This window comes from Cyrtonyx montezumae, unplaced genomic scaffold (assembly GCF_038088225.1).
Source record: "Cyrtonyx montezumae isolate F1298 unplaced genomic scaffold, pur_monq_1.0 scaffold_7, whole genome shotgun sequence".
Classification (NCBI taxonomy): Eukaryota; Metazoa; Chordata; class Aves; order Galliformes; family Odontophoridae; genus Cyrtonyx; species Cyrtonyx montezumae.
The window spans coordinates 20,984,245-20,997,164 of record NW_027072078.1 but is presented as its reverse complement, the minus strand read 5'-3'; the positions used below and the strand labels follow the sequence as shown (position 1 = coordinate 20,997,164).

The 12,920-nt window shown below is 42.5% G+C and overlaps 1 protein-coding gene across 6 annotated transcripts in view; it reads right to left on the bottom strand.

Annotated features, from left to right (window-relative positions):
* The window catches only part of RBMS1 (RNA binding motif single stranded interacting protein 1), a 137,443-nt gene that overhangs the window by 58,403 nt on the left and 66,120 nt on the right, over positions 1-12,920 (bottom strand). For all 6 annotated transcript variants that reach the window (XM_065750809.1, XM_065750808.1, XM_065750807.1 and 3 more), the window contains exon 2: positions 4,295-4,470. In XM_065750809.1, coding sequence (XP_065606881.1) covers positions 4,295-4,470 — 176 coding nt within the window. The remainder of the gene's footprint in view (positions 1-4,294; positions 4,471-12,920) is intronic.

Sequence of the window (12,920 nt, the reverse complement as noted above, 5' to 3'; positions counted from 1 at the left end):
CAGAGGCCGGGCCAGAGCCTGGGCTGAAACTCAGAGCTTGAAATCTCATCCTGGGACTGGGAGTTGTCAGAAGGAGGAAGGCATGCTGCATCATCTGATGTAACCATGAGAATGGCACAAAAGAATGTCTCTGAAGACACGAAGCACCACAGAGATGCCACGCTGCAGGCCAGTAAGTAAATCATAAGCAAGAAAGTGGAAAGCCCCCAAAGCTTTGGATCCACGCAGCTTGGCCATAGAAGTCATGCACAGCAAAGTACAGTGCTTGGAGTCTGGAAAGCACCTAGAAAACGTGAAAGAGCCAGCTACAGGTTGACCCAGTTGCTTAAGATCCTAGCCACATAAGTAGTCTCAATAACTTCAGTGAAGTAAATGGAATGAATTTTATCTTTTTTTTTTTCTTTTTAAACAAATTTAGATATTAAATAAACTAAAAGAAATGAGTGTCCCATAGTCAGTGAGTATGAAAGTACAAGTAAAGCCTAAATAAGGAATTTATAAATAAAAAAAAATCAGACAGCAACTGGACAAGTTGCATCACACAGGTACTGCCCGCTGCCCCAAGGAGCACTGCTCTGGCAGCCCTGTGAAAGCAGCAGGGCACGGCAGGGCTCACTCAGCACAGACCCTTTGTTTGGGAAGAGAAACTGCAGAACTGCAGAGCAGGGTTGGGTGGGGAAAGGGGAGTAGAGCAAGCAGCTGCTGAAACTGCTCCGCACCCACGGCCACTGCTGAGGTCAGGCAGCTTCCTGCAGGCTTCCCCCACAGGCTGCACTCTCATCTCTCCTTCCTCTGCTCTTGTCCTTCTGTTCAGCCAGTCTTTCCTATCCAGCCTCGCACAGAGGAGGTACATCTGTGGGCTGCTGCTCTGCTTGCTTTGCCTGTCCTTAATGGTGAGCACCCACAGACAGGTGACTCAGGCGTTGTCCCCTCGTAATCAGAGCTGCTGTGACATTACTTCAGCAAACACAACACCTATCTTATTCTGCTCCTGGCACAATTGCTATGAAGAAATGTGTTTTCCCCAGGTAGAACAGGAGCAGCAGGCTTGAGGCCGAATGTGCTATTCAGAAACATGGTGGCTTTGCTGCCCACACAAAGCAGTAATGCTGCCTGGAGATGGCTATGCTCCCAGGTAAGCCATCGCTGCAAGACCACAGCACACTCTTGGAGTCTCAGAAGTGAGGAGAATGCATCACCTTACAGCACCAAAAAGAACCGCACTGGTGAAAGCGGCAAAGAGACCCACAGCAAAGTGCTGCTCTTCACTTTGTTAACTGCAACTGTAAACACTGCACAGCTGTGCTGCAACAGGAAAGCAGGCCCTTTGCTTATCTAATTTGATAAGAGGTCTCTCTAGTGATTCACCAAAAATGATTACCCCAAATGTAAACATAGTCAAAATTAGCACTGCTAGCTGTAGCGCACAGGAACTACAGCAAATGTATCGACTCAAGGAGATTAGTCTCTGTATGTGGCCAGACCCACATACACAAGAACTCTGTGGATTTGTCTATATTGTATTCTGGGTGATTTTACTGAAGGTCTGCAATAATCATCACTGAAAATAACTTTTCAGTGCAGCGCATGACACATGTACATGACGATGAGAGGGAAAAATCTGTGCAGATCTGGCATTTGTAGTGACAATGACGTTCCTCAACCATTATTTCCTCTGCCCACAGGTGTTTTTCCATCTTGTTTGACAACAAGACAGAAAGCAAAGACAGGGAATTTTTTCTGTACATCCACCAACAGCTGCTGCGGCCAGCCAGTCAGACCACTCTGCTGTACGCAGAGCAGCTCCAACCATCCCCCACAGTTAGCCCAGCAACAAGGTAGGTGCTCTCTTAGGGCACCACAATTGCAACCACATAAGGAAAACATGCTAAAATTACCTTACAGCCTCCCAGTAAAACCTTAGGCATTTGAAAAGAAGTGAAGAATATGTTTCAGAGATCTGGAATAAACAGCAGTTTCTTCACTGACCCGTGTCCACGGTTATATTCTCCATTTATTTTGTACTACCTCAGCTTAAGCAATGAAAGTGAGCAATTAGTTTCACACACTCACTGTTATCCGATAGTTCAATACTCTACATTTTTTCAGAAGAGACTGCACAGAAACACACAAAACTAAACTGAAAACGTTATTTAACAAACAAAAAGTAAACAAATGCACTCCACAAATACTCCTCGAATAATTATTAATTTTAAAAACCTGGAGGTTTAGGCAGATCTGTAGGAAGGAACAATTTCACATCTGAAACTTTCCATAGTCTAAAAAAGCAGTGAGCTTCTGTGAAGAGAGAGTGCAGTTGCTTCTGTCTTACTCAAACATTTGCTATGGGGCTCTGCCTGCAGAGGAGTCCCAGGCTCTTAATAGATTACCCAGATTTTTGAAAGGTGTTCCAAGCCTAAACTGTCTGGATATCTCACTTGCTTCCTTAGCAGAAAACAGAGAATGTTGAGACAGGGCTTCCTTTCCTAAGTCAGATGTTTATGTGAAAAGTAACTCACAGGAAAAAAAAGCAATGACCTTTAGAGCGCTAATTCACTTCACAATTCATTTTGTAACCACATGGCTGCAGTTCTTGCCCTTATTATTATTTATTTGTAAAATTCATGCTATCCCAACTAGAAATACATATTAAATGGCAACAACAACAAAAAGCAGAATCTTCAGCTATCCAAGCGGCAAAGAACTGATGACAGAAAAGCACTGAACATGTTTTTCTAGGATGTTCAGGCATGCCAGTGACATCTCTTAAATGTCTTCAGAGAGAGATTCAGGAGTAACCACTGCACAACAGTAGTTACTGAGTGTCTCCAGTGCAAAATAACCTCCTAACTCTGCCCTAACCTGAAGGCAGTAATCAAAGCTTTTCCATCATTTCAAGAGATGGAAACTGGAAGGAAAAAATCCACTTCTGTTTATTTAAAAAATAAAAATAAAAAAACAGACAAACATAAACATCGGCAACAAACTAAAATTCAAGTGACAAGAGGCCAAAATAACATGGGAAACTGTAAATATTAATATTTTACCAACAAATCCCTTCAAAGACAGGTAAATTATAAATCATAGGGATTGCATTTACTGTTGGCAAACTTAACAAATGGAAATATTTTTAAGACACGATAGCAAGTTGTCTTTCTTATAATGCTAGGTTCATTGATGTAAATATTACCCCAAAAATCCAAGTTTTGTTTGAAAAAAGAAAAAAAAAAATTCTCTATAAATTATATAACAGATTGCAATATTAAAGACCAAATGTATCTCACATAAGCTGAGATCCAAGATTTGCAGGTTTTCCTGGCTATTTTGCTAACTTGTGTTGTGATCTTAAGCATAGACTTCTACGTATCATAGTTCCTTATCTATATACTCAGTTTCAGACAGTGGTGTTATATACAAGTCCCAATGATCCTTCAATTCATTCAAAATAGACCTGAATGTTTACTTAAAGGTAGCACTGCACAAATTCTGATTTCAAGATTATCCAGAAAGTGCACTATGCATTTCAGAATTTCTACGTGCTTTAAAAAGTCAGTAAAATATTAAAAATTATTTTAAACAGCCTATACATAACATAACAGCACACAGTCTCTACCCATCTGACCCATATTTGAAAGTAACTCAAAGGCAGGTGCTGCTGTAAAGATGAAGAAACAAACCTAAAATCTCACACAAGTAAAAATCTCATGCTAACAACATTGCCTAAAAACCTCCTGCTAAGCCACATCTCCCTTGATCTTCAGGCACCAGAAACTATTCTCATCCAGATCCACTCTTTAAAATCATAAATGTATTTGTACAGTAATGTACAGCCGACGTAAATTAGTCTGAAACTAGGATAAGCTTTCAAACACGTTATAATTTACAGCGATATGAACAATTGCTTGAGGAGTTTATAACAACAGATTAAGTTATCAGTGAACAAAGGAGAACTTCTATTGCAAGTTCTTAATAGCAGGTTTCATGCTCAGGTGTTAATTTTCATATATCTGTCATATCAACAGCATCAGATCACAACTTTTGCTCAAGCAATAGATTGCTTCGGTTCACCATCACATTTAAACTGCTTTTGCTTCTCCAAATTTCCAAAACTATTCCCTTCCTACCAGTTTCCATGGAAGCTGAAAACTTACCATCATACTACAAGAGGTGGAATTTTATTAAAAAATACTAAGAAATCAGTTTTTCTCCCCTTATAATCCAAACACTCATTTAGCATACCTACTATAAACTTACAGGTATGATTCTGTAATCTGTATTTAAGTATAGTACTTACGGTTGGCATAATTTTACCAGGTCCTGATCAGTGGTGTTTGGAGGCAGTGCTCTGATGTAAAGGTTTGTTTTACTTAATTGATCCCATCCTGAGTTGCTGCTGCTACTACTGTTGTTATTACTGCTGGTGGTGCTGGGACTAGGAGGAGCCATTGGGTGGGCTGGTACAATGGACTGCTGCAAAGGAAAAAGGGCGTTAGAGTGAAGTGCAGAGAGCAATCGCAGCATGCACATTATGTCAGTCTACAGCAGCCTGGCCACCATTCGGAGCACTGTGTTAGAGCTGCAGTAGTCACTCCTGGATCCTAAACCCACTTTCACACCAGGTTTGGGACAGGATCTGCAGGAGTGTCCAACATACCCAGCTCCCAGCTGAAACACACTCAGTACACAACGCAGATTTAAGTTATGTATAAGCTCTGCTGAATGTCGTTGAAGCATCTGATGTGAAAATGAAGAGAGAATGTTCTAACAGGTACAAATCAAGTTTACTCCCTTCAGACTACTACACATTGTAAAGGGTTATTGTGGTAGATGTGAAGACTATGGCATTTCCTTCATCAATTCAGAAATATAAAAACAACAAGAAACCACTGCTGCTCTTTAGTACTTCACATGATGCAATTTTATTTAAGATAGAGCACAAACAGCTTAAGGTCTACACTTTCATTGTGTGCCTTCATGAAATTACTGCCGTTGATCTCAGTATCTGTGAGTTATTTCAAGAATCTCAAGAAAAAGAACATATAATTCCAAACAAAGTTTTGGAAGGAGATAAGCACATAAACACTTCACATAGTTCTCAGGATATCTAATGCAGGTGTTGTTAAAATCAGACCGCAGTGGAACTTAAAAAGCCCACATGGAAAAATGCAGTAGAGCAGACTTCATCCTTTCCTTTAGCAACAGTACAGAGGTCACAGTACAAAAAATACTAAAACTAGTTCTACGGCGTTGTAAGAGAAATACCGGAAGATTAGAGCTCAGGCTGCAGGTAAGTCTCATACACAAGGTTTTCACGGACAAAAAGAATCCACTGCATGCATGCCCCTTCTGTCAAAGTCTGATCCTTCTCAGCTCAGAGCAAAGAACCTCCTTACAAGCTGCAGGGGTAGAAGCAGAGGGGGAAAAAAGAAATAAAAAAAAAATTAAAAATAAGAGGAATGTAATTTGAAATACAAATGTGTAAGTATAGACTCCCTCGTCCCCGCCCCTGTGCCACCCTCTTCTGTGGAGTTGCACAAGCACTTGAGTGGCCACAGCCCAAATTGAAGAACTATCCTCCCTGCTCTGGCTGACCGCAGTGGGAAGGTGTGGCTCAGGCTGCCACAGGCACTGCCTGTGTCTGTCGTAGTCAGGAGCCATGCATGCACGCAGGAGTGGACTGCAGTTCGCCTCAGTTCCAAGGGCTCAGGGAACTACAGCCTCAGCACACGAAAGTGAAACCATTTGGGAGATAACCTTGGGAAATCAGGATGAAATTGGGAATGGAAGAAAAGCAGAGAGGCCTTCAATCAGATACTTCATGTTAATTATGTGTTTCTTCTTCGTGTTTCCCTGAGAAGGTTTTGAAATCTTCTAATTCAGTGCATTGCAAAGCTTATTATGCAGCAATAATAGCCTGGAACAGCAAACTGCAACACATGCTCAATGCAAAATCAACATGATATGGAAAAAGGATGTTATTGCCTAATGGAACCAAAAAACAGTGAAATATAGTCACGACCATTTTAAATCCCAAAACCGATTACCAGTAGTCCATTGCCACTGAGCTGCTTCGTGTGCTTTGTGCTTTTGTTGTTGCTTTGTGGTGCTGGGTTTTGTGGCAGTGTTATGCTTTTTTTAATTAAGATTCTTAGGGACAACTCTCTTTCAAAAGATTTACACTGCAAGCTGAAAAGCTGATGCAGAATTTCTTCCCAGTTTGATTTAAAATGGGAAAAAGATAAAACTCTCCCTCCAAGTTTGTAATGGAAACATTGACAGACACTAACTACAGCGGCACAAGTCAGGCCGTCAGAGTGCTCTATTTCCCATAACACCAGGCAATTACTTGTTGGGCTAAAGCAATGCAGAATGGCAGAGCAGAGAAGTGGCACAGTGCTGCTGCTCCTGCAGCTGCTCACACAGACACACAGCACCCAGTGCCCCAGCTCTGCCACGTGCACCGCCCCACACACACTCCTACACAGCTCCCAGAGGGGCGAGCATGCACGGGTCCACCACAGTGCAGACCAGTAATTACTACCATCCCCTATTCCATTCTGCAGCACCTTCAGTTTGATTTTCACTTCTTGCAATGTTTTGCCCTTCAAGGCTTTGGTTTGCTCCACTGTGAAGCTGCAGTTCTGCGCAGTGCTGCCCCCAGCTTGCTAAAAGTAAGAGAGGAAAGTGAGCGTGCATGTGTGCAGGGAGCAGCAATCCTAAATCTCCCTTCCTGCAAGCTATAAACACTGTGTTCTGAGAAATTTAAACTTCTGTTTAATCATGAAGATGCTCTATGCTAGTGGTTACATCCAAACACCACGGGAATGTAAATGTGATTACAGTTGTCTTCCAAAAGTTTACAGACAGAAGGTTTTTGACTGCTTCTACACAAACCCATACCTTTACCAGCCCTAAAAGGCTTCACAAAACACAGATGTTTGGCACACTTCTGCATCTTGCAGAACCCCGCAGCCCAGTGAGCTTCGACAGCTACCAAAGGGCCAGCAACTCCAGAAAGCCACCCAGCTCATACACGCTGTTTACACTGAAGCTTCATCTAAAAATCCAAACCACTTGTTTCTGCTCTGCTCCCAAAGGACACCCTGACAGTACAGAGGTCCCTCTCGGTCTGGGGCAGTTTGCGTCCCCCTGCCCAGCCGCAGTAAGGCTCAGCCCAGCCCTGTGTCAGCAGAGCAGCTCTGCAGGCACGGTTGCATCACCTCCCAGTGGCACAAGCCGAGCCCATAGAGCTCTCCTCCGCCGCCACAGCTGCATCCCCACCTGGGCTGGTGCCAGCGCAGCGATGTCAGTGAGGACGCATGACTTTTTTCCACACCCCTGGCTAATACAGTGCTTGCTGGCAAGATGTTCTGCTGCAGAGACCTGGCCAAGGGCTGGGGTTGTTTGTTTGGTAATAGCTTTCACGACCATTGACTGAAAGCTTTGCAAAACTGAGTGCGGGCTTTGTAAAAGCTTGTTGTACAAACTGTAGTTTGCTGCTAACTTGTAACTAAAGCGGCTCTTAAGATTTTATCACATGGACTTCACAGCAGTTTGCAATAATGTAACACAAGCGAAAACATTGTTTTTAATTGTTCACTGCATCTTAAAACACTGGATGGGAACAGAGGAGGAAGAGAGCTATCAGCCCCTTTTTCTTGAGACAACGTTCCTGCTCGTAACAAACAAACTCACCACACTCCGTTTCCCATTTCTTCCGGAGGTTCACTCCCAAATGCAGCCAGGCCATTCTCTCTTCATAGCAGCATCCTTCCCACCGCCATCACTCAACACAGAAGCAAAAAGCCTAGCACACCGCAGTGTGAGCTCCCCCAGCCCCCACCGGCTGGGCCAGCTCCCTGAGGCCCCTCCTGGCCACCCCAGCACTGCTGCACCCGCTGTACCCCGCAGGTACGGGGGGGAAGGGAAATGCTTGCTCCCTGGGGAGGGCCCCACACTAAGGGCAGCCGCCTGCTTCTCTGTGCAGAGAAGCAAAATGGGAATGATCAGAAGACGCCGTGGAAAACCAGCTGGAGAATATACTCATCTTTATATGAGCCATTCCTGTCTGTCTTATAAACCGTTCCGTGCTTAAGGACTGGAAATGAGTCAGAGCAGGATTTTGTCTGCCAAGAAGAAGAATCTTCTTGTTGTCAACAGGAAAAACACACACACACACACAAAAAAAAAACACCCAACCCAAACAATGAGGAACAACCCTGAGAAATTCCTTGGACCTAGGAGCTGAGCAACGCTGATCCCTGCGGCTTTCAGTCTACAAAACTCAAAGGAAACCCTAACAAGCAGAAGATATGGACCCGGATAACCACTGTCCCACAACAGAGCACAGTTATTATGGCAGCAATCCATTTAAGTCTGTATCTTGTGTTATAAATGCACATCTATGGAGTTATATAACATGCCAGCGTTTTATTACAAGTCCCTTTGCACAGCAAAAATTCCTGATGAGAAAAATACCGTGACTTACCAACAGAGCTAGTTCTCACACATCTACTCTAACTCAAACCATAAATTACAGCTTGCATTAACCACCTGACTTAGCCTGAACTTCGACTTGGATCACCTCGGTAGTTTCAAAACCTCACCAGTGATGTTTGCCCAGCGTTGTTCAGGTGACTGCACCTCAAGTACCCGCTCTCCCTGCCCTCCAATGCTTAACCTCCTTCGTTCCACTAACCAGTATTTTGAAACAGTACCTTCGGTAACTGGTACTGATTTAAAATGACTTTAATTTTTCTTAGATGTGCACAATGGTCATATAAATTACTAACAGACACAAATATGGAAAAATTATGGATTAAGCTAGGAGGTGGATTTACTTATTTATGAACTTAACACATACAATGAAAGCCTGGGCTCAGGAAGATAGAAGATAACAACTAGCTGGAAAAAAAAAACACTGTCACAAACATCTTAGGAGATAGGAGGTTGTCTGGAACAAAATGATGTCCTGAACTGCAGGAAGAAATCCAAGTGTTCAACAGGAACAACTGCTCTGTGGTGAAGACAGTTGCTTTATCAATTTCCTTTGGATGAGGAAATGTCAAACTTTGAACACTCAGCCTTAGCCTGCAAACTGACAGCTGTAGTTGGGATGCCATTTTGAGTGTCCTACACTATTCCATTTCACATTTCCATCATTGTGTCTGAATTGTTATGGCAAGCAAAATTCCTGGAGGCTTCTCCAAGTCCTATTCTCAATGGACATGAGTCAACCAGTAGAGGAATAGAACGATCTGCTGCTGCTGTCTGCATTCACATCTCTTCCCTTAGGGTAGGTTCTCTGACTGTTGTTCTTCAGTCTGTCAGCACTTGTCACAAAGATGCAGCAAGTCAGCTGCTTTCTAAGCATTTTCACGATTAAGCCAATAAAAAAAAATGTAGAGAGAATGTCAGAAGCTTTGTCCTCCAGATTCCCATTGAGAACTTTTTTTGGGAGAAAAAGCCCTGGGACCTGCCCCTTTTTCTCCTTTCAGCCTGAAGTTCACTCCAAGCAAATGAAGAACACAACCTCAGCGATGCTGTAAGAGCCAACAGGTCTATTCCAGCAAGGGCTGATTTACTGCACAAAGCTGAAACCACAGATGGTGTGTCTCAAGATTGCAGAAAGCTAATTGCACACCCCAGATACAAACCTGTTCCATCTCCCTTTACATAGTGAAGATGGCTGCTGGTGCTGCAGACACACGGAACTAGCAGGGGTTGGGAAGAGGCAGGACTCTGTGGGTGGAGGCTGGCATCAAGCACAGACTCTCCCTGTTATGAAACTTCACAGACAGCCCAGAAACACCTGGAGACCCAGCCCTGGCTTTATCATAAATAAATAAATAACCCTCTCTAAATCTTCCATGTTTTGGCACGAAAGGACTGTGCCCAAAATATTACAGCTAGCACTGTGATAAAGACAGACTGCAAGAAAAAGGCTGAGGATCAAGTACTTAAAAATCAGGCTAAAGCCAAGTCCTGCAGAAATTGTTTCTCTAAGTACAGACAGTATTTTCCACACTGAAAGAAAATACAACGAAACATGACAAAGACAGATAGCATATCTCCAGAAGTAAACTCAATCTGAAGAATCATTTTCATTTCTACTTTTCTTTTTAATTAATATTTTCTTTCTCCTTCGGTCCATTATATTTTAACTAGCCTGAGCTATCTTGCCAGTAAGAACCAGAAAATTTTCTGTCAAAACCCAGGGAAGTAGTCAATGGACTTTTCTCCTGACTAATTTGGGAAGCTTTTCCTTGAAACACAGAAGTGTGGGAGCGAATAGGTGCTTTTCTTCACCTCTATGTAAAAAAAAAAAAAAAATGTTTATGGAGAGTGGTTCTATTAACAACAAAATAAGACAGTTCAGCACAAACCCTTAGTCACAGCTCAGAGGCTCCTAACAATTTCAGCCCTAGGCTGTTCTGCTGCTAACCCAAGCCCTCTCCCCATTGACAGCTATTTTGCTTCCTTTTGCACAGGACAGTTTGAGGACAAACCACCAGTCACAGTAACAGAGTAGGACTAAATTTCTCACCAGAAAACAGTGATTACCAGCAATGGAAGGTGTCACTCCAGCTTGTCACAAAACCCTGTGTTCTCATCATTTTAGAGAGCTAGAACTAATACTATTTAAATTACACTCACTAAAGTTTGATAGAACAGCCATCTCCTGCCAGTAAGGAAACAAAGCTCCAAAGGCACATATTTCTTTTTTTATGAAGGCACTTCAAAAAGTGGGAGCATAATCATGGCAACACTGAGGTATGTGACAAAACCCACGTTAATTCCACCCAGTAGGTTCTACAATAATTATTTATTTTTAATTACTATTATGTTTAATAAAGAAGGAGCTCTAACTTGGAGAAGGCAGGAGAGGCTGCAGCAACAGAGCAGAGGAGACAGGAAGAGCTTCCTCCTGGCTCAGGTAGCTCTTCTCAGCAATAATGGCAAAGCTTCAAAGGTCCCAGGAGGTCAGCTCCTCTATCAAACTCATCCCATCCAGGATTTTTAAGTGCTCCACTGACTGACTCCCTTCATCCAGAGAAGAATAAAAGGCAATGAATCCAGGAAACCAGCCAGGCTGCTTCACAAAAGCTATCACAAAGGAGCAAGAAGGCAGTGCTGAACTGTCTAAGCCCTTCCCTGTTCCTCTGCAGAAGCTATTAGTGCTTCTCCCTTCTGCTTGCTCATCATGAATCACAGCATCCTTGTCCCTCTGCTTTAGACTTGGACTCCCTGGAACAATATGATGGTACCATGTCGTAGCTTTGACAACACAATAGACATATTTAAAGCAAAATATTTGAGTTTTAGTTTCTGCAACCTGAACAGGGTAGAGCAAGTCAACAGTGAACCTCAGAAGAACAAGAGAAAGTCAAGATGCTGAAGTACCTGAAGAAAGAGAGGCTGGTACTGAGATCTATTGGGCAGAAAAACACATTCATGTTTTTATGGTTAGCCCTTCATTGAGCAATAGACATAAAAGAATTCCCTGCCAACTTCCTTCTTGACTCCAGTAAATACAGAGACCTGCTTCCTTTGGTACAAGCAGCCAATGCTTTTGTCCAGGATCCAGTCAGAAAACAGCACTGAATCCCTAGACTACACTTAAATTTCTGTTCCAGCCTGAGGATTCATGCTGCAATTAGAAGAAAACACGTAACTTTACCCAGAGGCTTAAACTCACATGCCAATGGATTCATACAAGGCTCCGAAGGTCCAAATACAAATAACAAAAATAATTCCTCCCTTGCATTACACACCTATTGGTGCACCTTACAAGCAGGGTATAAATCCTACAACATACACAATGAAATGCCAGAGGTAACCACATGGAGGGGTGCTCAGAGCATTGAGGGCAACACCTAAATGGCTTAATGGAAGAAGTGCAGGAATAAGGCATTCGCAAGTTCCTCTGAAAAATGATTATTTTAAGAGCTGACAGCATAAGAGGTTTAGACATCCCTACACTACATGTTTACAGCAGCCCCTTCTCACTATGTACATGACTTTTCTTAAACATTCATAGAACAGGAAACTTCTACTCACTGCCACTATTTGGCCCAAAGCAGATTAATGCCAAGCAAAAAGAACGAGTTTTAAAGGCAATTGTTCTGCTTTATGAAAGCAGTCAAAATCCCAGGATATGAAAAAAAAAAAAAAAATGAGCCAAACTGCAGCTGGCACGTATAGAACTCCATAAATAGTTTCACTTCTCTGTCAGCCATCTAACATTTTGCAGCTTTCATTTATTTATTTATTATTTTAAAGGGGAAGAGGAGGACCAAGGGAACTTCACAGCAGTCAACCGAGCTTCAATTCCCGGAAATATTCTGGAACAGATTATTAAACAATCAGTTTACAAGAATCTGGATGATAATAGAATGAGAAAAAAAGCAGACAGAAAAGATCTGTCAAAAACAGATCACATCATCAAAACAATCTAATTTTCTTCACTGCCAGGATAACCAGCTTAGTGGGCAAGGTAGAAGCACTAAATATATTTAGATCTTGACTGAGACATTGTCCCATATTATATTTTTCATCAGCAAAAAAAAAAAAAAAGGAGATACTGCCTAGATCAGCAGATCCTTTCTAATGCACTTTGCAGCAGAAAGGGTGGCACCGGAAGGGGAGTGACACAAGCAATGTGCTCATCAGCTGCTCAACTCACTGCCCAGGGAGTGGAAGCAGCAGTCCAAAAGGTACTGAGAGGCACTGCTGATCCCCATCACTTCCTCTTGACCACAGCCCTTAAATACACGGTACATCCTCACCTTTTTGTTTCTAGCCACTTAGTGAGCAAATCTGCCCTATACAGTACTGAAGATCAGAAAGCATAGCAATTCCTCACAATAGAAAATACTGTTACGATAGTAGGATGTATCTTTTCTTTTTTCCAGAAATAA